This window comes from Diospyros lotus, chromosome 2 (genome assembly GCF_014633365.1).
Source record: "Diospyros lotus cultivar Yz01 chromosome 2, ASM1463336v1, whole genome shotgun sequence".
NCBI classification, from domain to species: domain Eukaryota; kingdom Viridiplantae; phylum Streptophyta; class Magnoliopsida; order Ericales; family Ebenaceae; genus Diospyros; species Diospyros lotus.
In genome coordinates, this window is record NC_068339.1 from 45,814,030 (window position 1) to 45,841,517 (window position 27,488).

Here is a 27,488-nt window from a genome sequence, read left to right on the forward strand (position 1 = left end):
TCCTCATGAGCTTAATTAAATAATATATTTATATATATATAATTTATGAACTTTTGATGGCGGGTACACATGCCAAAATCTCTTAGATTTTTGAAAAATGAGAAAATAAGATTTGGTTATTTGTTTTCATTTTAAAAATTTTGATAAATAAGCAATTAATTAGAAGCGAGATTTTTCACTTCATTTTTATTTTTATTTCTTTTTCTATGATCCCGATCACTTGTTCTACCACCTCCCCACGTGTGGGAGACAACACAAACAAAATTCTAATATAGTAGAAGTTATTGATTCCCCATCAAATCTAAATTAAAACAAAACATACTGTCACTAGTTGATTTATAGTCAATACAGGCAAATGTCATGTTTGGCAATGTTAGGAATGAGTTAAAAATAATATAAAAAGTTACGAGTCGAGACAAATTAAGCCTGTGGTTTGAGGACATCATAAGACTAAATAGTATAAATGGTCACTTAACATTATACTAAGATATAAAAATATTATTGAACTTCAAGATATAGCCAAAAGATTAATGAATTTTAATTTAATATACAATTTTATAATTATCGTGAATCAGTTATCGTTAAAAGAGGTTAACAAGACGTTAATATGATTAGTAATATGGACGATTATATAACACAAATAATTGTTAAACTTTGCATAAAAATATAAAATGATCAGGAAATTTTATACTAAAATATTAATATTTTATTAAACTTTTTTAAAAGAAATTTGGAATTCCCTTGTAAGAACTATTGTTTTAAAAATCGGACCGGACCGGCCGGTCGGACCCGAAAAATCGGGAACCGGTGGTCTATCCGATCCGATTTGACATAAAAAATCAAATCTTCTTAAACTCGATTAAAATCGGTCAAAATCCGATCGAAACGATGAACCGGATTGACCCCGATTTTTCACACTTATTTTTAAATTCTTAATTTTTAATTAATTTTTTAACAACATATATAACAATTATATATAAAATATTAGTTGTATATTAGTTAATAATAGCATTTCTCATGATAATATATAGAATATTAGTATTTCAAATATATATATTATTTAATTATAAAATATATATATAACATCATCCGATCGAACCACTCCGATCTAATCGATCGGACCAATTGACTCGTGATCCAATTAATAGGCCGAATTACTCTCCGGTCCAGTTTTTGAAACATTGGTAAGAACTGGAAATGCTGGCTAGAAAGGCACACGTGGGTCCCTTATATTTCGTACAACTATTTGCTTTGATACTTATGTTACAACGAGTCATGCGTTATATAATCGAATGGTTGTTAATTAGATACACAAGAGTCTGATTCACGTGCTTAAGACTCTCGATCTAGACCGTCAATTACTCCCAACTGATCGATTGATGATGTATCGTCGTCCGATATACATCATGATCTAGCTGGGGCTCACGTGATCAGGGCACGGGTGGTCACCGTTGGACATGTCACCTCAACGTGGTACGTCAATTGATCATCTCCCAAGGCCTTGGGTGGTTCCCATTGAGCATTCATATCCCACTGCATACCCTATAAATATCCGGCGATGATTTTGCCCATAATTTTGTTTTTTTCCTAAAAGTCAATTTATATAAAGAATAAAAGCTCATACAAATAAACTTTTCTAGAAAATACTATTGGTACACTCATTTTGTATATCTTGAGCTATATAAGAGATATTATGATAAAAAAATCCCTCATGAGACGCATGTGACGTGCAGAGTATTTTGGTCATAATACCCTCTTATATAGTCTAAGATGTACAAAATAAGTGTATACCTAGCATGATTTAACTTTTCTAACGTCTATTTTCATGGACTCTTTAATATTTTTTAATTTATTTTTACATATCAAAATTATTATATTATTCATGTTAAAAATATAATAATTATTCGACGCAAACAATTTAAGAGAAGGGACGTGAACTCCATAGGAGGTGATAGGGTCCACACATCCCCTCTTGCAATCCCGCGTCAAGGACAACAAATCAACTCTATTCCAAATAATATTGTACATTAGATTCTTGTATTGTATAATATATTTTTTATGTTTTATAAAACTTATTTCACATTATACTGGTATCGATATATTCAAGTAGTATAAGATTTTTATAGCGTAAATAACATTGTTGATCCCTAAGTTTTATGCTTTGTGGCAAATTTGTTCTTATACTAGGTTCGAAATTGTTTTTTAACGTTTCAAAAATAAAAATATTTTATATAAATGTCGAAATAACATTCTCGAGATACTTTTGTGCATCATAACTAGCATCGATAGTCAATAATTGCTATTAAGAACTCAAATAGTAGAAGAATCCATCACTAGTTGCTTTATTCTCCTTTCATGAACATTGTTGAATTTTCTTTCGAACCACTTTTCTTTTAATTTTTCAAAAAATTATCGACAAAATCAAATAAGTTATTCTCTTCATCTACTAAAATTTTATTATAAATTATATATATATGTGTGAAAATATGTATGTATATACGTATTTATACAAAATCTTCAAAATGTTAAGCAATTATTATTGTTTTTTTTTGTTTTTTTTTAATTTTATATATCTACAATGTGGTAATATATATATATATATATATATTATAAAGCAAACATGACATCTAAATAACAAATTTTTTAAACAACTTTAACATTATACCAAAATTCATTTTATTTAAATTTTACTTAAAAGAATTAAAAAATAAATTATAACTATTAAATGTCATCTAATGACTTTTATTTAATTTTTTTTATATTTTTCTTGTACGTGGCATCGGCCAATCCTTTACTCTCTCTCTCTATATATAAAATATTATACCCACAAACAAATTGACAAATAATTCTCATAAACTAATACAAATTTTAGATACATATATATATATGGTCAAATCCATATGTTTGCCAGTAAAAATTTACTTTTTTTTCTATAGAACCTTAAACTTATTATTATTTCAAATGTGCCCTTAAACAATACAAAATAACTCCATTTAATCGTAAATAACATGTGCTTACTGAGAGAGTGATATGAAAAAAACCCCTAAATACATGAATTTTTTCTAAATTAAAAATGAGTCAATAGTAAACTTCTCTCTTTTGATCATATTTTATATATGTTTTCTCACTTATTTGAGACATGTTTCATAGTATTCTCTCTCATTGCTCCCCCTCTCCCTCCCTCTCTCCCCCACATCCATTTTCAATCTAAAAGCATTCACTTTAAAGACACTCTCACGTGCATTCTTCTCTCCATTTCACTAAATTCAATTTTTCATTGATTTTGGTTAATATTGTTTTGAAAACTTTAAATGTAATAAAATTTAAGAATATATAACGTTTTAGTTAAAAATCTTTCAAGAAGACTATACGTACGATTAAGTTAGTAGAGTTTTTATATTTATTTATTATTTACTAGTTAGGTATTTAAATAAAGTGATTTTTATATGATTTTGGAACATATTTGAAACAACGAAAGATTAAGGGTTCTAAAAAAAATCCTAAAAATATGTGTTTGGCCTATATATGCAAATATAAATATAAATGGGCACATGCAGGTTTTGTTTGAATGCTGACATGAAATTAAGTGTGAAACAGTGACACTACGATGGGAAAATTAATATGGGGCTGAAGTATCTGAGTTTATATTTATTTATTTATTTATTTGGGACGTACGTGGGCTCTAACTCCAACACACTCAGTCTCCTCACATGTGGGAAACAATGGCGTCTCAGTGGGGCTCTGTCTCTCTCTGCCTGTGCAAATAATTGCGTCTTCAGTACCCTCGTGGCTGCATCGCCAGATGTCAGGTCACAACTGTGCATCAACCAAAGTCAGTGGCCTAACCATTTTGCATGAATAATGGAATATTGGGGGGGGGGGGGGGCGCAACTTGTTGCGTGCGTGACATAAGGACAGGGTTAGGTTTGGAATCATAATGGGGATTGGCCACTGGCCCATGCCCTTCTAGAATCAATCTCATTCTCAATTTTGGACCGTTGCCACTTCCCCATGTGCCAACTGACTCGCTATATTTATTGTTGTTTTATTATTATTATAAAATATTATACCATTTAAATTATTTAATAAATTATTGCACCTCTTTTGAGTTAAGGTGTTAGCGTCGGGACATGGATTTTTTTTTATGTATAAATAATTTTTTTATAAAGTCAATCAAAGTGATATACAAGTCTAAGCTAAGTTATATCTGGAGCATCATAATAAAAGACCAATAAAATCAAAACAGTTAGAGATCAAGGAAGTATACAATTATGCTAACAATAAGAAGGAACAAGATGTGCAAATATTATGTGGAGATCTCTTTTAGTTTCATTTTCTAAGATTGTATAGAAAAAATACATTTCGTAAGTTTTATAGATTAGGATGTCAAAACATGAAAGGTGGCTCAAAAAAAAAAGAGTAAAAAATAAACTAATGACAGATCGGCAAAAGAGACACTTGTAGAGTCTGACCAAGAAGAATATATGTCTTTTAGTGAGTGAAACTTACTATCAAAAGTAACAATATAAAAGAAACACACATTATTCCCAAGAACTAGTTTAATTTGTTCTAATTTTTACCCTTACATACCATCTCTTTGTACTTTTCCCTTGATGCTTAGGCAAATTTTAAAATTTTCTCAAACTCACCATTAATAGTGGCGAGATGCAATGAAGTATGCTACACCTGGTAACAAGTTTGAGGAAACTAAAAATTTTATTGAAATGTCGAGCCAATAAGTGAAGAAAGATGATGGATAAATAAAAGAGTTAGGATAATTAATTTTTTTTTTTTCTGTAAGTAAGTATTCACTAAAACAAATCAAGGCATATCCCGAGTACCACAAAGAAAACTGAATAAAAAGACAAAAATTGTCTCTAACCTACTTATATACAATAATACATTTCTCAAAACATTGAGAAAATATGAAATATGCCAAAAGAAGTTTTCAAATGATCACTTGTGCCTTTAAAATACCATGAAATTGAATTCGTCACTAAGACAGACTTATTTTGTTATATCTTATTACTCCTAATAATGAGTTTAACTTACAAGAAGACCTTGTTCTCACGTGGCATGCTAAATTAGGAAAAATATAATAGTTTGTTAAATAATTTGAAAATTATAATATTTTGTCAAAATATTTATAAAAAAATACATGCGTTCTCTTTAAGTTTTAATTTTTAGTTTTGAGTTTTGAATTTATTTTCAATTTTTTATTTTGGTAATCTATTTTCAGAAAACTAAAAACACGTTTTGTTTGTCATTCTGAAAAACTGTTTCTCAAAACAAAAAACTAGAAAACGTGTTCTATTTGAAATTTTGATAATAATTTTTTAATGATATTTTATTCAATAAATTTGATTATTCAGTAAATTAGAACTATTTAATGCTAATATATTGTTAAAAAATATATACATATTAAAGTTAGTGAATTTTAAAATATTTTTTCCCATTACAGGAATAAAATACAAATAAATAAATAAATTGACTTAGTAAAAAAATAGGAAGCATGAAAAAAAAATTAAATATGTGAACTGATAATTACATAATGTGATTATGAATAATAAGATTTGTTAAGCCAACTTGTTTATATTAATTAAGTTTTAATAATTAACAAAAATATTTTTATGATATAAATATTTTCTTTTACTAATACAAAAAATAAATTTATTTTGAATTAAAAGAGAATTTCTTTTAGATATGTTTTTTGTTTTAATCATTTATGTCTCAAAAGCTTATATTTGAATTTTCAAATTTTGAATTAAAATAAATTATTATTAGACATATTTTCTCTTACTTATACAAAAAATAAATTTATTTTGAATTAAAAGATATTACTTCTAGACATATTTTCATATTTTAATCATTTATTTCTTCAAAACTTATATTTGAATTTTCAAATCTTGATTTCTCATGTAAAAAGTAAATTTATTTTGAATTAAATGTAAAATATGTTTTTTTATTGTTTAAGAAAATCTAAACATTTTTTAAATTTTAAACTTCATATTAACCCCTTTTTTAGTGGCTGAAATGCTTATAAATACCCCTAAACTCATTTTTTGAGTATTCGAATACTTCTATTGCATATCCAAAGTACCCAAAAACTCTCAAACGCTTTCAAGCAAAGCATCCAAGCAATCCAAGGCTCTCGAAATATTATTGCACGTCCACTGAAGAGCTACAAGGCAAGAGGAGAAAAGTTCTTCAAGTCTTCTACGACAAATCCGAACTTCTCCATTTGACGTTACAAATTTATTTAAATATTATTACCTTATATAATTTGTTCTTAATTGTTTATTTGTATTCAAGTGTGGATAAATTATTTGTAATATTTAAATTATTATTGTGGATTGTATAGGTTTCCTAGAATTATTAAAATATATGTGAATCTAGTTTCTAATGTAAGCTAAGAAGAAAATCTTGGTGTAGTGATTGTCTAGAATCTGTTGTAATCTAGGTGTATATCTGGTTTCCAATGTGAGTTAGTGTGAAAATCTTGGTGAAATTATTTTAGTAGAATACCAAGGGTGGTTAGACCTTGGAAAAGGGGACTAGGTGTGTGTGAAGACACCAAACCACTATAAATTGTGTTGTGCTTCATTATATTTATTTTTATTATATCTTGTGACTTACATTTATTATTAATCTCAAATATACTATATTATATTTATAAAATATGTATTTTTTAATAAAATAATTAATCAATAATATTTATTAAAATTAAAAAAAATTAATTACTCAATTCATCCCCTCTTGAGTGACCATACCCTAAGGGACCAACAAGATTGCATCAAACAGTTTAATAACAAGTGGGATGCGATTACAAGTTTCAACACAAATATCATAAATAAATATAGTTCAAAAATTAAAGTGTCGGTCCCTTAGGGTATGGCTACTCAAGAGGGAGTGAATTGAGTTATTACAATTTTTCTTCCTTTTAATGAATATTCTTGATTAATAATTATTTAATAATATATATTTGATAAATATAATAAATTATATTTGAAATTAATAATTAATGCAAACCACAAAATATAACAAAAATAAATAATATGAAGTGATTTGGTATTTTCACACATACTTAATCTACTCTCCCAAGCTCTAACCACCATTGGTGTTTTACTAAATCAAAATTACCAAGGTTTCCATACTAACTCAAATTGAAAACTAGATATACACTTAGATTACAATGGGTTTTAGGCAACTACTAAATTATATTTATTTATGATATTTGTATTGAAACTTGTAATCGCATCCCACTTGTTATTGAACTGTTTGATGTAATCTTGTTGGTCCACTTAAAGTATGGCTACTCAAGAGAAGATGAATTGAGTGATTAAAATTTTTCTTCATTTTAATGAATATTCTTGATTAATAATTATTTAATAATATATATTTGATGAATATAATAAATTATATTTGAGATTAATAATTAATGCAACCCACAAAATATAACAAAAATAAATAATATAAGGCACAACACAATTTATAGTGGTTCGGTATTTTCACACACACTTAATCCATCATTCTAAGCTCTAACCACTCTTGGGGTTCCACTAAATCAAAATCACCAAAGTTTCCACACTAACTCACATTGGAAACTAAATACACACCTAGATTATAATGGGTTTTAGGCAACTATTATACCAAGGTTTTCTTCCTAACTTATTTTAGAAACTAGATTTACCTAGATTTTAATGGTTCTATGAAACATATACAATCCACAATGGTAATTTAAATGTTACAAATAATTTGTCTACACTTGGACACAAATAACCAATTAAGAACAAATTATACAAGACATAAATATTTAAATAAATAAATAAATTTGTAACCTTAAATTGAGAAGTTTGGATTTGTTGTAGAAGACTTGAAAAACTTTTCTCCTCTTATCTTGTGGCTCTTTGATGGATGTGCAATAATATTTCAAAAGACTCGGATTGCTTGAATGCTTTAATTGAGAGCATTTGAAAGTTTTTGGGTGCTTTAAATATGTAATGGAAACATTTGGATACTCAAAAAATGAGTTTGAGAGGTATTTATGGGCATTTTAGCCATTTTTTCAATGATAAAAAATCTGACCGTCATAGCAGGAAAAGTTTAGTATAACTTAAATTTAATATATGCACTCAAATAATAAAGGGGGCTTATAAATTAACTGGCAAGGGAAGGCTTTGGTTAGCTTGAGGTTGTGGGATCAAACCATGGGAGGTGCAGCTAGTTGTTAAAATGAGTTACATATGCTATAAGAATATTATATAAATTAATCTAAAATATATTTAAAAAATAGTTTTAATAGAAAATAATATTTTTAATAATGCATATGCTATGAAAATATTTTATAAATTAATTTAAAAATATTTTTAACAGAAAATGATTTTTTTTTGTAATACATATGCTATGAAAAAAATATTTTATAAATTAATACAAAAAATTCGATACTACAATTAATATATTTAAGAAAATACTCTTTTTGTTAATCACCAAAAATATTATAATGTGTATATTAAATTTTTTTTTTGCTAACCATCAAAATTTCTATCATGGCCAGGTTCGTTGTCGGCTTCTCCGTCGTTGCCACCACCACCAACTGTCGCCTCATCATGACCATCGCTTTGCTACTGTTTGGTCTTCAATAGACGTGTTTTCTCGTCATCAATGGTGATCACTGCCTTTGTCGCTTACTTCCCATGATCATGCCTGTAGTCGATTTTGCCACCATCACTATTGATGTTCTTTCACAACCATCGTCTCATGACTGCCTTTGCCGCTTGCTTCCCATGGGGTTTTTGGAATTTGCCCTCTCTTTTTCATGTTTTGGTATCAACTTTTTGTTATTTTAGATTTTTTTAATATTTTTTTAATTTTTGAAAATATATTTTTGAAGACAACCAAGTAAATATTTTTTTTACTATTTTAGAAAATTAAAAACTAAAATTTAACCGAAAACAACATAGAAAATGAATATTTTTAAAAAAAATCTATATACGAGATTAACTTCTTTCCCCTCTTTCTCTACATATGTCTACTTGTGTACATCAAAATACTGTTTTGACATTTATCTACGACATTTTTGCGATATTCATTTATTAATATGCTATATCTTATATTATATTAATATAATTATATAATATATTAATGTATAAATATTATAAATAAATATTTAAATAGGAGTTACATATGGGTACATATGGCGTGTTTGTCAGCTTTCATTCATGGCGAGACGATGACCGATGACCCTCCCTCATTAATTTTCTTGCTATATTAGGTGTCTACATACATGCATTGTGTTATCTTTTCCATTTATGGAGATATGGGCCCATCTTAATAAAAATGTCAAAGATATGGGATTATTATGAGTGGTATTGGATATAATATTTTTATAATTGAGAAATTTATAATACCAAAAAAATGAAATTATACGCACATAACATTCGGACATATCCCAAATAAGAAATAAAGGTACGAAAAAAATCGAACACAAACTAAAAGATATAAGAACTCTAAGGGCCGAACCCCAGAGAAGCTACATAATATCAAGTGTCAATCTTAAATATTTCAAATAACATTTTCAAAAAAAATACTTGGGGATGCAACGGGTTTATTAGATATAAGAAAATTTTAATAAATTTTTAAAAAAATTGAAAAAGGTATTTTTTTAATTCATTGTATAAAATTAAGAATTTATAAAATGCATTTTTAAAGAAAATTTTAATTATTTAATAAAAATATTTTTTTAAAACATTGACAGAATAGGCTGTTAAATAGCCAAATGTAAATATGGTCCAATAAATAAGAATAGTACCACCTCAGCCCCACAGCTCCTTTTTCATTGGCAAGACAAAATACCATTATTAAACTTATACATAAGTTCGAATTTTCAAATTTATTAAGCAATATATAGGTTAGAAGTTAGTCGAGTGGAACTCAATTAAAATGGTATCTCAACTCAACTTGACTTGTTTAAAATTAATTCGATTCAAATTATATCAAAAGATGTTCGTTCTATGTCAACCATTTGACCTTAACACTAATTTTGAGTTATGTTTATTTATAAATTTACGGTGTTATGTGTACTTATCATCAAAGCGTGTCGCGTATCTCACTAATTGAGTGTTACATGTGGTCTATCAAGATTTTTATAACTCGTGAAAAGAACCATATCTGAAATATCTTATGTGGAGTTTAAACTGAAAATTTCGCTCTTAATTGTTGCCTATTAAACTTACATAATGAGTAAGATTAATTTCAACAAGAAGTAAATACATTAATTCTAAATTCCTTAGTATTAACTTGATTGTTGGAAATTATACTAGGGAGGGCGAAACCTTGCCTTTGTAGGAGCTTGAATGTTGATGTGAATGGTGATTTTCTCTATTATCATCAATTGTACCCACAAAAATATATTTTAGATCATCAAAATAACAATTTATAGAAAGATTCAGGTGAACTTTAAACAAATTTCTAAACCTAACTAATTAATGTTCAATTTCTTGAATTAATTACTACATGGTATACACACACATATATATATATATATATTGTCATTGACATATTTATCTTCTTGTGTTTTTTTGTGAGAGCTAGCTAAAATGGTTGTCATCCACAAGAGACAAAATAAGATAATATTAAAGAGTTATAACTTAAACTAGACAAAATGAGATAATATTAAAGAACTATAACTTAAACTAGGTAAATGCTCGATTTGAATCTCAACTATCTCTTTATTTCTATTTCTCTTTCCGTTGTCCTTTCTTCTACAATGATGGGATATGTTCTTTGTGATTGTTATAGATAAACAACTACCATTGATAGAACTACTAAACCCAATTGGCTATGAGTTAGTGAAATATTAAAAAAAAAATCATCGAAAAGGGCAAGTCCCATTTGCTTCGTAGATTGAGTTTGTTTTACCCGAACTTTGATGGTTTTAGATGAGCAACCATTCCAAAAGGGCTTGCTAAATTGTTATATTTATGGGTTAGTGAAATTAATATGTTCAAAGATTTATAAAGTGTCATATGTCATTTACATCACATAAATTACTCGGAAATAGCTGTGGTACGAAATGAAAATGAAAAAAATAATATTTTTTTATAAAAAAATAAAAAAATTGAAACGCAAGTAAAACCTGCAAATAAAAAAAATATAAGATTTTTTTATAAATATAATTTTTAATATAAAAAATTATATATTAAAAATTAATTATTATACATTATAATATATAATATAAAAAATTTCTCTATATTCTTATATTATATAATATGTGAAATTTTTTTTTAAAAAAATTCATCTCTAACTTAGTTAGAGACTGAATTTTTTCATTTTCAATTTTTTTTATGAGTGGAACACGTTTTTTATATTTTTTTAATATTACTAAATGACTTTAAAATATTTTAAAAATTATAAAAACTATCCATATTATTTTTTTATATTTCTTAATATTTTAATATAAAAAATATTTTAAAAATATCTTTTTGTGCGTCATACCAGGTACATTAATCTAAGTTGGGCTCATCCTCTTAAAGCTGCCAAGCTCAGCATGGCTGCGCGCCTAAAGAACATTCCACTTACTTTTACGATTTGCATTGTAAATATTGGGGTCACGACAAAAGTGAACTTATTGGTAAAGAGCGTGGAGATCGACAGTAAAAAATTGATCGACGGGTACGTTCCAATCATGGGTGGCTCCAGATCAACTATCAACATGCTCAAAAAAAGATAAAAAGAATGCTTATGGCAGCTGAAAGCTTCTATGGGAGTTCTTGGGGTAGATTTAATTTTTGGAGAAGCAGAATATATTTTTTTTGGGCGAAGACTTTGAGAGCAATATTAATAGTGTCAAGCCCTATCATTTTGATCACTCAACTACATTTCACGATTTATCTCCTCAATATAGCTTTAGGGGTAGGGTAGTTGGGAACTCCAGTAAAGAGCGTAATCCAAAAAAAGAGAATAAAAAGAACAGCGTCAATGCTATTCTTAAAAAAGGGAACTTGAAGTGAACCTTCTCGTTTACATAACGAACAGTACCGCCCCGACCCTTGGCCCACGACCCAGTCTTGGCTCTTGGCTTACGGCTCGATTCTAATCTTGTGCCAATCTACAACAACGTTATTACAGCCATACGTTGGATACTCCCGCATCTGTTGAAGATCACATCCTCATTTATAGTAGATATCATCCCCATTAATGATAGATTCCATCTACATTAATGGTAGTCTCATCGGTACCATGTCGCCACCAGAAGGCTCCAGCGCCAGACGTCTAGTCCTATCGCCCTGTAAACGCACGATGCATGCATGTAGGAGGGCATCCCATTCTTTTGTATAAACTAGCTCTTCCCAGAGTCAAAGTATGTTTTCTTTCAAGCTTACTGATACTTTGTCATTTTACTCCTTTACTCACTTGAGTGTCGGAGTGCTTGCAGGTGTCAATTGCCCCCCGACAAACCGATCGCTAAAACTCATATCTTGCCTTTACAAGCTCGCCTCCGACCATTCCTTTGGCCAGGAAAGAACACATAAAATTACTCAAAATTTGAAGATTAATTGAAGGACTTTTAAAATTTAGAAAATGCTACTTATACAAACAATCGGATTACTAGGAGAATGACTGAAGGTGCTAAATGATAAAAATACCCTCACTTAATTTGTTGCTGTTGCCTCTAGATCGGGCTTCATTCTAGCCCAATCAAGTTTCACGATCAAGCTTCATGAAGTCTGAGCTTCTCCATTTTGTGGTGCCTTGATGATCGATGATAAAGTCCAATCTATGAAGTCTGATTCAATTATCGGGCTTGTCATCCCGTCGGTACATGTAGTACGATTCTTAAAAATTTAGGGGTATTAGAAGCTAAGGGTTTGTATTTCAATTTCAATTTTAAATTTTAAATTTATTTTTAATTTTACAATATCTGTTTTGAAATTGTTGAAAATGCATTTTTTTATGTTTTTCATATTTTATAAATTTTGAGCGTATTTATGATAAAAATAGTCAAAATAATTTTTTATTATTTTGAGTTTTTTATAATTTTTTTTCTTACTTTTTAAAAAATATAAAAATAAATATATTTTGATTATTTTAAAAAATTAAAAAACGACTTAAAAATAACAAAGAGAGCATGCGATAATGGTTTAAGTTTGGTGGCAATACGGTAAATTTACCAATATTATATATATATATATAAAGGCGTGGAAGTAGCAAAAAGATGCCATGGAAGTAGAAATTCCCAGAACCGAAACCCTCGGACGGTCTCTGCTGTGTTCTCAATCGGCTGAGATATGGCTTCCGAGTCCTCAACTACTGCTCGTAGAGGTACTGACCGTACTGTCAACCCTTTCATTCATTCTATTTGCTTTATCAGTTATTCGAATTCGTTTTCTATTTTGTTAATTTCGTTTCTCTGATACAGTTGTTGTGCATCTAAGAGCGACTGGCGACGCACCGATTCTCAAGCAAGCGAAGTTCAAGGCATGTCTTCTCTGATTCCTTTTCTTACTGACTGTTTTTAAGGTTGGATTAACTATTTATTTGGCGGTTGCTTAGTTTCACATTCAAATTTGCCCAAATTGAAAACCCTAGATCAGTCTGTGAATCTGCGAGTGGGAGGAACTGGTTTCTTAATATGAGTGTGTGTCTCTGTTTGTGTGTGTTTGTATGTAGAGATATATATTTGCTTTTTTTCCGTTTTTTTTTCAGAAGTAATTTATGTTTTTCATGCTTGTGTTATATTTTGAGACAAGCAATCTTCAGATAACCCTTTATATAACCACACATATGTGAATTTCTTCAATATTTAATTTTGTGGGCCATGTATAACTAGAGGGCAAATCTTAGTAATAATGCAGGGGGATCACACAGAAACGAAATGACCCTCCCCTAACACTCGTACAGTGGGCAGCCTTTTGCATTGGGAGGGGCTTTTTGGGTCTACATATAACTGATACTCTTTTCGTTGAGTATTGCAGTTTGATGGGTATCTAATTCAAGATGTGTGCTAGCAAGAGAAACAAGTCATTTCTAGGATCTTGCCTTTATTTATTTCTTGTGTGATGATACCTTTGAATGCACTTCTGATTGATCTGTGCATTTCGAAGAACAATCCACTGTTATCAATTTGTGTATCTAACTCTGTGATATGCGTTGAATCTTTTTCTGGAGTACTAACCTACCCACTGGCTAGACATCAAGGCTCCTGCCTAAGCCTTTTCTGTGATTGCCAAAGCCTGCCCACAAGGCTAATAAATGCTTGTCCTGTCCCACCTGAATAAATGTTGACAATTCAAATGTACATTGCAGATGTACTTGTGCACATACATCACCATAAGTCAACCCCTCCGTGAGATGGATTTCATAGAATAGTGAAAGTCTTGGCGCTCAAAACTGCACACTGTTGGTACTGTATGCATGTAATCATATCTTAACCATATTCTATGAAAATGCCCATGTCTGGCATTCTCATATTTTTCTAAATGATTATCAGAGTTTTGTTGAGATTGGGTGGATATAATATCTTGTTATTGCAAAGGTCTTCGACATTCTTAGCAATTCCGACAAGGGATATTTTGAGTCAAGGAACTTCTAAAGTTTTTCCTCTCATTAGCATTGGGTTAGACCACAAGCTCAATTCCAACTCGGTTTAGCTTTTTACCCAAATATTTGGGCTTGGATTATCCGTCCCCTGTAGTCTTATATTTAATAGCTGAAAATCTGTTAATACATGAGGGTGCCTTGGTTGTTTATGAATTAACCTTCCGCATCTGTAGCAAGCAACAACTTATAAACTGTAGGTGTTTGAGGTTTCCTATTGTAAATGACTATTAGTTGTCGAACATTACTCAAATTCCTGGAGATCATTGTTTTGTAGTTATTATCCTTTTTCCATGGTCATCCACCGCTTTTTTCCTTGTGCCAATTCACTGATAATGTTTGATACCTTGAGTGGGCAGATTGCAGGAACTGATAAGTTTGCTAAGGTGATTGACTTTCTTTGTCGCCAGCTTCACAGGGAGACTTTGGTAAATGATCCTCTCATGATCTGTTCCCAATTCTTGTTGAGTGGTTGAGTTTCTTGTAATACTCTCTCTTTCTCTCTCTCCCCCCACTTGTTTTACAGTTTGTTTACCTCAACAGTGCATTCTCACCCAATCCTGATGAGTTGGTCATTGATCTGTACAATGTAAGTAGTTGTGAGTTTATTGCTTTGATGTTGCATCCTGGATAGAAGCTTTTTTACTTCTTTGTAATTATTTCAATGTAAACATAAACATTTTTTACTTTTGTATTTCTGTGTCTATGCATGCTGGTAAGTATCTGAACAGTAATCAAGTACCTCTTTCATTTGATAGTGAAAATTTTTATCAACTATCAATGCCAAAGGGACGACCAACGAGATGCCAGTTGTGTAGATAGCATCTATAATTTTGTTTGGTGTGTGTGGGTATTATTTGCACACGCACTAATTTTCTGTATTGGACAATGTCACAGTCCAATGCAATTTTCACGAAGTGGGTAAACACATTTAAAGGGCATCTTAGGAACTAAAGAGAGGTTGTTGCAGATTGAAAGAACATCTTTGAAACTATAGAGAGGTTGTTGCCATGCTGACCATAGCAACCATGGCGCAAGTGCTAGTCAGATTGTGGTATTATGAGCACAAATGACAGTCCACAGCACATCTACTAGATGATGTGTGGATTTGAAAAACTCAACTCTCCATTCCTGACAAGTGCTAGTCAGATTGGGGTAGATGATGTCAGTTCAACTCTCATATTTGTATCACTAGAATTTTTCTAACATGAACTGACATTTCAACTCTGTTCTGTTTGTGTGTTGTTTTTTATTTATTTATTTATTTATTTATTTTTTTTGGGGGGGGGGGGGGGGATTGAACGGTTTAACAAATTTCTGTGGAAATTCCTCATACGAGATGGTGACACACCTGAGCAGAAGGGGGGGGGGGGGGGGGGGGGAGATTGAACGGTTTAACAAATTTCTTTGGAAATTCCTCATACGAGATGGTGACACACCTGAGCAGAATTTTTGAGTGAGTTGTATGAATCTAATTAATTGCAAGTTACAAGCTTAATATAGCTTTCTGGTGATCATTGTGCTATTTCACCATGTTCTAAATGAGAATGGAGGCATTTCATTTAATCTCTGAAGAACTTTTTTCGAATTCTGCTACTGGGTATTCCTATGTTTATCCAACCTTTAGTTTTTCACCTTTTTTTCTTCTCAGAATTTTGGTTTTGATGGGAAGTTGGTGGTCAATTATGCTTGTTCCATGGCATGGGGCTAACTCTCACCGATGGATCTCAGCTGCTTCTGCCACGTTCCTTATAGTGTGAGTACGTTATAGATAGATCATAGATATATGCTCAATTTACTACTACACCTATTCCATATCTGGCAAGTCTTTATTTACTTGTAATTAGGATTCGATATGCAGCTTCAACCATAAACCTGTACCTGCCAACATATAAGGCTGGACGGCAGGGCAAGAAGAATTGCAGAAAAAAGTATGTTACTGTACATAATATCTGAATTAGTGGTGATTTTTATTACAGTTCTTGATGGTTTTTATTCCAAGAAATACTAAATTTAATTTGTTGTAGCTGCAGTGACATTTCTTTGCCTCTCTCTTGTGATTTATTAATGTAAATGTTCTTTTATAAACTTTTTATTAAATGTCTTAGTAGTTTGAGTTATTTACGCAAATACTCATAATTTAAAAATGTCTCTAGAAGTTTCTTTATTTTACATTTTTGTTGACACACATTACACCTCGCATCGAACGATAGGAAGGTCTGGAACAACTTATCCTGATGGGCCTACGCGAACTTCTCAGGAGGGTCACCCATCCTTGGATTACCCAGGTCAAGCACGCTTAACTTGGGAATTATTTGCCTACATTCAGCTTAAAAGGTATTCAGCTGATATTGTTTTCTTCCTTACTTATTTTCGATATATACTACCCTCCTTTTAGGCTCTTGGAGTATTACACACATCGTGTCATCATAGGTCCACAATCACGGGTTAGCTCATAGCTATCGTCTTTGACAACTAGGAGTCCCGTCGCATTTGGAAGCTTCTCAGTCACCCTTTGGGCAGTCGACCTCTAGGTGATCGAGGTGGGACGAACCCGGTGCTAATGCACCACTGCCAGAGTCTTCCCCCTAAGTGCAGTGGTGCTCGTGGGCGTGGACCGTCTCAGGGGTGACAGAGGATAGTTCGGCCTAAGGGGTTCCCACAAACGGCGTCAAATGTTGACACATTTTTGTAACACCCCGCATTGAGCGATAGAAAGGTCCGGGACAACTTACCTTGATGGGCCTATGTGAACTTCCCAGGGGGGTCACCCATCATTGGATTACCTCAGGTCAAGCACGCTTAACTTGAGAGTTCTTTACCTACATTCAGCCTCAAAGGTATCCAGTTGGTATTGTTTTCTTCCTTACTTATTTTTGATATATATTACCCTAATTTTGGGTTCTTAGGGTATTACACACATCGTGTTATACACATCATGGGCCCACAATCACGGATTAGCTCACAGCTATCGCCCTTCGACGATCAGGAGTCCTGTCGCACTTGTGAGCCTCTCAGTCACATTGTGTTAATTAAATTAAATTTAAAAAAAATTGAAAGTTCGATTACTAATAAAATCTATTGCGATGATGGGATCTCGCAATTTAGAATTCGAAGAGGGAGAGGGAGAAGATATGGAAAGGGAAACAACAATCCCTCGTTCTCTATCTCCATCCTCTTTGGGTTTCAATGATTTGAGGCTCATCGTGGCAATGAACCCATTGCAATGATGGGTTCTTGCAATTTAGAATCCAAAGAAAGAGGAGGAGAAGACAGAGAAAAGAAAACAACAATCCCTCGTTCTCTATATGCATTTTTTTTGGGTTTCAACAATTTGAAACTCATCATCGTGATGATGGGTTTCATCGGTTAGAATCCATCACGATAGTTTTGTCAATGGATTCTATTGGTTACTCATTTTCTAAAAACTCTTGAAATTTATTTTTTTATTTTAAGTTTTATTTAATTTAATTATAACTCATCACTATTTGAACTTTAAATTTAATCTATGGAATATTTAATTTTTATAATTTATATATATATATTAATTATTTAATTTAAAATAATACGTAATTTATACGTCCAGTGAATTTAAAAAAAAAAATAGAAGAATAAAAAAAAAAAATCAACTGAATTAATCATTTCTTCAGCATTTGACGATCTCTATCTTGACCGATACCGATAATTTCTCTTTTACTTCGACTACCTACTCTAAATAAGTGTATCTATATGTACGTGCTAGATTTTATATTTATAATAAAGAGGTGGGACATCCCGACCTTATATTTGCATTTATATCGGCACGTGCAAATCGACCATAAAGTGGGAACCCAAAACCCAACAACGTGGGACCCAAAGCCATGCGAGAAGAAACCACCGGCTGTAATTGGTGCCATACATATATATATATATATATTGGGATTGGCATAGAAATCAGTATCGCCATGGTCCGGTCCCATCAATTTCATCAAACAAACACAGAATTCGGCATCAAAAGCGTGCCGATGTTTTTGGATTTATTGAATTTGGATAAAAACGATTTTCTTGGTGAAATTTTTAGGGGAAAATAATCAATTTTGGCGGGCTAACAGACACGAGTGTTGTTCTCAGAGCGGCATTGAAATCGGTGGTTGGTCGGACGATGGGGCCTCCGAGCAGCTGGCGTATTTGTTCCATAATGAGAGAGAATCAGCGATGGCGCAGCTGAGAGCTGACAAGACACCCAGTGCCGTATGGTTTGTGCGGTCCCAATTCTCCCTCTGAAATTTTCTCGAGAAAATAAATAGTTTCCGAGAAAGCACGGTGGTTTCAGAACGTGCCTCCAGCCAGCTGCCGGAGAGAAACCACCGGGCTAGCTAGTAAAATCACTTGCCTTCGACCCGCTTGGCCCGGACCCGTACCTGTACCCATATCCGTGTATATATACATGCACCCAAAGGAAGATATTTAGCCAAATTTATATTTTTTGCCACTATAATTTCACTTTTTGTTGTGCGTGGACATTTAACTTTTTATTATTTTAATTATATTTTTAACTCAATTTAACTCATATATTTTGATTATTTTTTTGTGAATTTTTTTGTTATTTTAATTATATTTTTTTATTACATTTTTGAGTAAATTTAATTTTTTATATTTTAAAATAAAAAATAAAATAAAATAAGTTAATTTAACTCTTTTTATACAATTCAAAAATACAAATACAGAGATTAATCGAAACAACAAAAAATTCGAGTGATCACACAAAAAAAGAAAAATCAAAATATATGAATCAAATTGATTCGAAAATATAAATAATGATGTAAAATTAAAAATACGAATAATCACACACAAAAAAAAAAAAAAATTATAAAACTACATGAACAAAAATATAGATTAGGAGCATCGTAGGCCTCAAAGCACCCATTTACCTCTACAAATGCCATGTTGCTTAGGATGTCGTGGTGTGAAAAACAGTTGTCGCCACCACTATTTTAGACAATCCTTGTGCCCAGAACAAGCAACAAAATGAGTTATAAACTATACTCGTAGTAACTAGTCACGAGTGCACCAAACGTGTACCAACGAACGACATCAAATCAAAAGAACAGAGCTTAATGAGTTGTTCCCTTCTCTTATTCCTGTCTTATTTGTCGTTGCGGGGACTTTTTAACTTATGCATCAAATCAAAAGAAGAGAGCTTTTATAATTTAGAAATGGAGGAAAACAACCTTTATCACCCTCTTTTGATTGCAAGACCCAAAATCCACCTCTCTGGTTCGAATCTAGCATATAACACAAGGCAAAGAGAGAGGTTGAGTTGGGTGAGAGAGAGAACTAATTAATTAACAAACCAAGCAAGGTGCATCAACTCATCATTCAAGCATTATTATATATATATATATATATATAATTCAACAGGATCTACGTACGTACATGGATTACTTACGGTTTTCAATAAACATATTCTGTTACCCTTTTCAGCTCAGCATATCCTTGAATAAGGTGGGGTTGATCACTGCACCCAGTTTTCTTGCCAAGGTAACTTAATTGCTTGCTGCTGGAAAGTTTTGGAGACTTTTTTTCCAGGAAAGTCTCTCTTTGCAAATGGAATGGACCTTTGAACTGTGGCTTCGTCCCACCAACTAATTAAATCCTGGCTGTCCTCTCTCTAATTTCGTCCCGTTTGATTATATATAGATTCTTACCCCTTTCACTCTCAAATCATCTCTCTTTTTGTCTTCACAGTTTCACCTTTCTCGGTAAAAAGCCTATTTTCCTTTGTCCCTCGTCAGCTGAACGACACCTTTTATCTCCAGTTCTCTCACAAGTTATCATCACATCTCAATCATCCACTCTTGCCTGTTCTAGGATCAAACAACAGCGCCTAGCTTGAAAAGACTAAAGGTTGGATGACAAAATTGTGTTTACGGTTCAATTCTCCAGAATTCACTGATATATTCACCAGTGAAGTTGTTATATGCAAAAGGGTATTTCTACAGGGTCGTCATGTGAAGTTATGTTTGAAAGGCTGAGGAAGCATGGAGGGAAGAATTGTCTAGGCCGTCACATGCTAGCCACTGCTAATCAAGCTAGCTACCACCTTGCTAAAAGCCATCATCAAACAAAAGACAAGAAAATAAAGCAACGAGAATGACATGGCAATTAAAAAGTAAAAAATGACAGGATAGTAAAGATGGAGATATATATAGAGAGAGAGAGAGAGAGAGTATTATGGATGGTAGAATTTGGGGAAGTGACAATGAGAGAGAATATTAAGGAAGGCGATTTACAGACCAATTGCAAGTCGAGCCCATGTTCATGCACCGGAAGGAGAAGAAGAAGAAGAAGAAGAAGAAATTGAGCATTATTTTCTGGCAGACCGTGGGGTCGAAACCCAGAGAACTTCATGATAATTCGTAGGAATCTTCGTCCAGTTCTAGGAATTTGCTAACCCACTCCAAGGTCATGGGACTTTCGTTGGAGAAATCGAAGAAATCGTCGTCGCCGTCGACCATGGTCGCCCCGCCGGCGGCCTGGTCAGGAGGCCTAATTAGCTCGGAGCCGGAGCTCTCTCTCGCCGAAGGGTCTTCCCCGCCGCCGCGCTTCTCCCTCTGGCTAATCTTCCTGCTCAGACGAGAGTTCCAGTAGTTCTTGATCTCATTATCTGTTCGACCTGGTAATCTCCCCGCAATCAAAGACCACCTTCAAAACACAGAAAAACGAGGATTACAACAACAACAACAACAACAATAATCAAACAAACAGTCAGATTCCTTTTCAGTCAGCAATTGCCCAGAAGCGGTGGTTCGCGAACAAAGATAACCTGTTTCCGAGGAGTTTGTGAAGCCTGAGAATTAAGTCCTCTTCTTGATCTGTGATGTTTCCCCTCTTGATGTTGGGTCTCAGATAATTCAGCCATCTCAGCCTGCAGCTCTTTCCGCTCCTGTTTAGCCCTGTAAACAGCAAATCAAAACCCAACCTAGCAACCCAGTACTTCAACTGAGCAAGAAACAGTATAGATATATATTATATATATACACATATGTGTGAACCTGCCATGGCTGCAATGGTCTTCCACCTCTTGGCCCCATGGATTTCGATGACTTGAGCAAGCTTTCTGTCTTCTTCAGCAGTCCATGCTCCCCTGTTGAGTGCCTTAATTTCTACGGCTTCATTCTTCTTGGGCGCCATTAATTTGCTCGATTTTCTTCCCTCTCTTCTCTTTCACAGAGAGAGAGAGAGAGAGAGGATGATGTGATAGGGATGATGATGAGGTGGTAAGAGTGTCTACCCTTTTGCTTCGCTCTCACAAGCGACGACTGTACGAGAATTAAGAAAACAACTACCCTTCTCACTCATCATGGCCGTCTACATCTAGCCAAAGCCAACGCATCTACCACTTCGTCACAATTTATATTTAATTAACACTATTTGTCAACTTTTTATACTTAATTAGGTAAATTTGAATATGAACTTCATCACTTTATAATCTAGTTTTTTCTTTTTTATGGGCTGTAATCTAAATTTTTAAAAGCCAATGATTTGTAGCTCTTCAATCAACGAAAGACGACATTTTTAATAGAATATTTTTGTCAGTCTCAATTTTACTCTACTTAATAAATTATTAATATAAATTTAAATCGTAATAAGATCATGATAATTTATTTATTTACCTAGTGCACTTATAATATATGAGAAAGTAAAAGATCAATATATTCAAAGACAAGTAACATGAATTATACAGATTTTAGAATTAAAAACGGGAAGTCATAAAATTTTATCAAAACGTGGCGTTGATTTTTTTTTTTTCCCTTAATGTTAAGAGAATTATATATTTCTTATTAGCTATTTAGACTTTTTAATTTGCTCTTTTGTTATAAGTCTTGAAAGTATGCTATTAACTTAATTTTGTAATTCATTTTTTTTTATTATTTTTAATAAAATTCTTATTTAACAAAAAGGATATTCGAAACCTATTGGGAGGACCACAAAAATATACAAAATTAAAATTAAAAAAAAATAAAGATTGAATAATTTGATTGGACACTTGGACCCTCCCCTCCTTTGAACAAAGTCGTAGAAGACAAAAGAGTGACAGCTGAGATGGGGATGCATAAGGCAGGTAGCAGTGTTAGCCTTGTCCTTGTGTTTCACCTTCCCCCCTTTTGTAAACTACTTCATGCCCCGTACTCATTAGAGCTCAAATAAATGGGAACCAAAATGGAAAATATATTTTTTTTTATAAAAAATAAATATAGATAATTTTAAAATAAGAAATATTTTTCATTTTAGAAATATTAAAATGGTGTCTTTGAGCCATTTCCATAGGCTTAAACTCTTATTATTATGGATTTCTCGTCGATTTGTTATCCCAATAAAAGAATTCAAATTCAAGATCTTGTAAATTTTTAATTACCACTCGAGTTACTATCTTATAATTAATTTTTAATAATTTTTTTCAAGAAAAGAATAAAAAATACAAAAAAAAAAAAAAACTAGATGGGTGTTGGGAGTATGTTCACTCCCAAACACTTGTATTTATTTTTAGAAGAGAGAATTTGTATTTATTGGTAAAATGATTCGATTAATCAGATTACATAAATCTTTTATAAGAAGGATTTTTATCAAAAAATTAAATACAAATAAATTGAGATTACATTAGAAGTCTGATGTTAAGCATGTCAACAACAAAAATCGCACGTCTTTTTAAAATTTTTCAAACTTTTTCTATGCATGATGAATCTAAACAGTTAAAAAGATGTGGTTATCCAAAATTATCATGGATTTGTCCACTCTTTCAACCGGGGTGTTGGGGGCCACTAATAATGTCCTAAAAGGAGTGGTATTAGGACACTAATAATGTCCTATAGATTGTGTGATTAGAGCCATAAAATGCAGCCATCAAGTGTAGATGTTTCAACTTGCACCCACAAAACAAAGAAAGGATGCCTCTCTGCTGGGAGAGCCCGTGAAAAGTGGGGAGAGGGACAGTGAGAATGCATGAAAATGTGTTGCCATTGGCTGCCTTTCTTTCCCTTTTGAACTGTTCTTCTTTGTGATGAATTTTTTGCTTGGGGTAGGCCTCTTAGATCCCACGTGTTGTCAATATACCTCCCCAATTATTGTTTTGCTACGTCATACTAGGTGCCACGTTGACTATCATGGTTTCTATTTTTCCTGCACATTTGTTGGGTCCAATTTGCTTGATTGAGTTATTGCTTTGATAATATGTGATGAATTTGTTTGATACTTAAAGTTTAATACATGGAGTGATACTTTACATATTTTCTATTATATCGATACAAATATGTAAGGTGATGATTAGGAGAAAAATTAATATTATGTGCCTTCAAGAGACGAGATGAGTAGGAAAAAAAGCAAAAATTTTATCAGAAGCTGGATATAAAATATAGTACACAGGAACTGATCGAGCGAAAAATTGAGTAGGGATTATTATGGATAAAAGCTTAATAGATGAGGTAGTGGATGTAAAGAGAATAGGGGATAGGATTATTATGGTGAAGATTAGTCTAGGAAGAATGACTATGAATATCTTTAGTACATATGCACCACAAGCGAGGTTAGGTGATGAAATAAAAGCAAAATTCTGGGAGGACCTAGAGGGACTCATACAAATGATACCAAGAGGAGAGAAAGTGATTATAAGAGGTGATTTAAATGGGCACGTGGGTAGAGACAGAAACAGATATAGAGAGGTACATGGAGGCTATGGATTCGAAGAAATTAATAATGAGGGTAAATCTATCCTAGATTTTGCTATGGCATATGGGCTCATTATAACCAATACTAGGTTCAAAAAACGGGACGAACACTTAATCACATATAAAAATATCACCTCAAACACCCAAATAGATTACTTCCTCATGAGACAAGAGGATCGGTTATGTTGTAGGAATTGTAAGGTGATACCGGGAGAGTGTTTGACTACTCAACATAGACTTTTAGTACTTGACGTCCAAGTAAGAAATTGGAAAAGAAAAAATCACATAAAACAAAATCCAAGAATCAGGTGGTGGAATTTAAAAGGGGAGAAACAACTAATCTTCAAAGAAAAATTAAGGGGTAGAAGAGAATGGAATGGAGAAAGACAAACAAACCAAATGTGGAAAGAAATGGCTAATGCTCTGAGAAGCACGACAAAGGTAGTCCTTGGAGAGACAAATAGTAGAGCCCCTAACCTTAAGGAGTCTTGGTGGTGGAATGAAGAGGTACAATTGAAAATTAAAAATAAGAAAACTTGCTATAAGGCGGTATATTAATGCAACAATGAAGAAAATCAAAAAAATTATAAAGAAGCAAAAAAGGCAGCAAAAATAGCTGTTAGTGAAACAAGGTTAAAAGCATATGAGAATCTATATAAACGAATTGATACAAAAGATGGAGAAAGGGATATATATAAATTAGCTAAAGCAAGAGAAAGAAAAACACGGGATTTAAATTAAGTGAAATGCATAAAAGATGACAATCAAAATGCTTTAGTAAATGAGGGAGCGATTAAGGAGAGATGGAAAGAGTATTTCACAAAATTATTCAATGATGGTGGTGACACAAGAGTTAGGTTGGGACATCTTAGTAACTCCGAAGGGAATGTGAGCTATACATTTTATTGACGCATAAGTTCAAACAAAATAAGGCAAACATTAAAAAAGATAAAAAATCATAAGGCAGTGGGACCAGATAATATACCAATAGAAGCATGGAAATGCATGGGAGAAGAGGGCATCTCCTGGCTAACGCAACTATTTAACGCCATTCTTAAATCAAAAAAGATGCCAGATGAGTGGAGGAAGAGTACTTTGGTTCCTATATACAAGAACAAATGAGATGTTCAAAATTGTGAAAACTATAGAGGAATTAAGTTAATGAGTCATACCATGAAATTCTGGGAGAGAGTAATAGAGCAGAGGCTCAGAAAGGAAACAAAGATGTCAGAAAATCAGTTTGGTTTCATGCCTGGTAGGTCAACAATGGAAGCTATATATTTATTGAGGCGTCTAATGGAAAGGTATTGAGATCATCAGAAGAACCTACATATGGTGTTTATAGATCTAGAAAAGGCCTATGATAGGGTCCCTAGAGAAATATTATGGAGGGTTTTAGAGAAGAAATGAGTCAAAATAGCCTATATACAAGCCCTTAAGGACATGTATCATGGTGTAGAGACAAGGGTCAGAACATGCGGAGGGGATACTGAACCATTTACAACTACAATAGGACTGCATCAACAATAGGACTGCATCAAGGTTCTGCACTAAGTCCATACTTATTTGCCCTAGTAATGGATGAACTCACTAAAGATATTTAGACAGATGTGCCATGGTGTATGCTATTTGCAGACGACATAGTGTTGGTGGATGAAACAAAAGAAGGAGTGAACACTACGCTTGAGTTGTGGAGAAACAATTTAGAATCTAAGGGATTTAAATTAAGTAGAAAGAAAACAGAATATATGGAATGCAAATTTAGTAAAAATGCAAGAGTGGATGATGTTATAATAAAATTAGAAGACCAAATCTTACAAAGAAAAGACCATTTTCGATATTTGGGATCAGTGATTCAAAAAGATGGAGAAATCCACGAGGATGTCGCACATAGAATTAAGGCAGGTTGGCTAAAATGGAGAAATGCATCGGGGGTGTTATGTGATGGTAAAATCCCATTAAAATTGAAAGAAAAATTCTATAGGACAACTATAAGACCAGTCTTGTTGTATGGCTCAGAATGTTGGGCAGTCAAATACCAGCATGAGCAAAAGACGAGTGTAACGGAGATGAGGATGTTAAGATGGATGTGCGGACATACAAGAAAAGATAAAATTAAAAATGAAATTATTCGTAATAAGGTAGGAGTAGTGCCAATTGAGGAGAAGATGAGAGAGACTAGACTAAGATGGTTTGGTCATGTGAGAAGGAGACTAAGAGACGCTCCTGTGAGGAGAGTTGATGAAATGGAACAATTAGTCACAAAAAGAGGTAGAGGTAGACCCAAGAAGACTTTGGGAGAGACATTAAAATTTGATATGAAATATATGGATCTAAATGAGGATATGACAAAAGACAGAAATACATGGAAGTCTAGAATTCATGTAACCGACCCCACATAGTGGGATAAAGGCTGGATATGTTGTTGTTGTTGTTGTATCGATACAAATATGTAAGATATTAATACAAAATGTCACTTAAAATGTCGTATTTAAATAAGAATTTCAATGTAAAAATGGGATGTGAATATACGACGATTAGTAAGGTAAATCTTGTTATCTATGCTTTTAGTGTGGTTGGAGATATCGACTGGAATGAACGTTATGTGGATTTGGTTAGTATTCATCAAGGAGATCAGTTCTTTGTGATTTTGTTAGAATAAATAATTATGAATAATTTCATATTTGAATTTTTTGTCAAGGTGGAGTTTGTGATATTTGTGACGCATAATTCATATTTAATTAAGATTTGGACACATCTATAGTTGATGATTTATCTTCTTCATGTCTCCTTTTGATCATAATATAGATTTTTATAAATTTTTTTTTATATATATTTATAGATGAATAGTAGATCTATAAATAGGTATCTAATACCCTATAATTACTACAACAATATTATCATAATGATATTTTGTTATTTCTGTTAATGATTTTTTCTAATTTGGATTTTTCATATAAAATTTTTATATTCGTTTGTGTGTTTAATGATTTAATCGTGATTTATTTTCGATCCTAAATTCTTACATATTGCAATTTGGAAATGAAAACTTTATTTAGATACTTAAGTTTGACACGTTGAGTGACACTCTATAATAATGTCTTGTATTTTTTGTTATATCAATAAAAATGTATAAAATATTAATGCATAACATCACTTAAAGTATCAAAACTAATGTTTAAATAACAT

General features: G+C 32.3%; 2 protein-coding genes across 13 annotated transcripts; one reads left to right on the forward strand and one right to left on the reverse strand.

The window, feature by feature from the left end:
• The first annotated feature begins 13,206 nt into the window (after window positions 1-13,206).
• On the forward strand, window positions 13,207-18,689 carry LOC127795293 (ubiquitin-like protein ATG12). 11 transcript variants are annotated; one of them, XR_008021777.1, is made up of 8 exons: window positions 13,226-13,320; window positions 13,418-13,476; window positions 14,955-15,023; window positions 15,122-15,184; window positions 16,247-16,355; window positions 16,457-16,526; window positions 16,809-16,932; window positions 17,075-18,689. XR_008021777.1 is itself a non-coding variant. In XM_052326883.1 (6 exons), exons 1-5 carry the CDS (start codon window positions 13,287-13,289, stop codon window positions 16,304-16,306), a joined length of 285 nt encoding a protein of 94 aa, XP_052182843.1. In that variant the 5' UTR covers window positions 13,207-13,286; the 3' UTR covers window positions 16,307-16,351; window positions 16,457-16,717. The 11 variants fall into 11 exon arrangements, 8 of the variants coding, with proteins under 8 accessions (XP_052182843.1, XP_052182846.1, XP_052182845.1 ...); XR_008021776.1 differs by having other exon boundaries at window positions 16,247-16,351; window positions 16,443-16,526; XR_008021775.1 differs by having other exon boundaries at window positions 16,247-16,351; window positions 17,075-18,686.
• A 611-nt stretch (window positions 18,690-19,300) lies between these two features.
• On the reverse strand, window positions 19,301-21,934 carry LOC127795292 (transcription factor MYB114-like). 2 transcript variants are annotated; one of them, XR_008021774.1, is made up of 4 exons: window positions 21,630-21,934; window positions 21,401-21,530; window positions 20,024-21,279; window positions 19,301-19,859 (listed from the first exon to the last, which is right to left on the reverse strand). XR_008021774.1 is itself a non-coding variant. In XM_052326881.1 (3 exons), exons 1-3 carry the CDS (start codon window positions 21,766-21,768, stop codon window positions 20,982-20,984), a joined length of 567 nt encoding a protein of 188 aa, XP_052182841.1. In that variant the 5' UTR covers window positions 21,769-21,934; the 3' UTR covers window positions 19,878-20,981. The 2 variants fall into 2 exon arrangements, 1 of the variants encoding a protein (XP_052182841.1); XM_052326881.1 differs by lacking the exon at window positions 19,301-19,859 and having other exon boundaries at window positions 19,878-21,279.
• Between the last annotated feature and the right edge of the window lie 5,554 nt (window positions 21,935-27,488).

What these genes read in the sequence shown, in the direction of transcription:
- LOC127795293 (XM_052326883.1), top strand. Translation starts at nt 13,287, where the DNA reads ATGGCTTCCGAGTCCTCAACTACTGCTCGTAGAG. An exon ending in AGCTTCACAGGGAGACTTTG is followed by an intron (nt 15,024 to 15,121) that starts GTAAATGATCCT and finishes CTTGTTTTACAG; the next exon opens with TTTGTTTACCTCAACAGTGC. An exon ending in TGGTCATTGATCTGTACAAT is followed by an intron (nt 15,185 to 16,246) that starts GTAAGTAGTTGT and finishes TTTTCTTCTCAG; the next exon opens with AATTTTGGTTTTGATGGGAA.
- LOC127795292 (XM_052326881.1), bottom strand. Translation starts at nt 21,768, where the DNA reads ATGGCGCCCAAGAAGAATGAAGCCGTAGAAATTAAGGCACTCAACAGG. An exon ending in GACCATTGCAGCCATGGCAG is followed by an intron (nt 21,531 to 21,629) that starts GTTCACACATAT and finishes TGCTGTTTACAG; the next exon opens with GGCTAAACAGGAGCGGAAAG. An exon ending in CACAAACTCCTCGGAAACAG is followed by an intron (nt 21,280 to 21,400) that starts GTTATCTTTGTT and finishes TGTGTTTTGAAG; the next exon opens with GTGGTCTTTGATTGCGGGGA.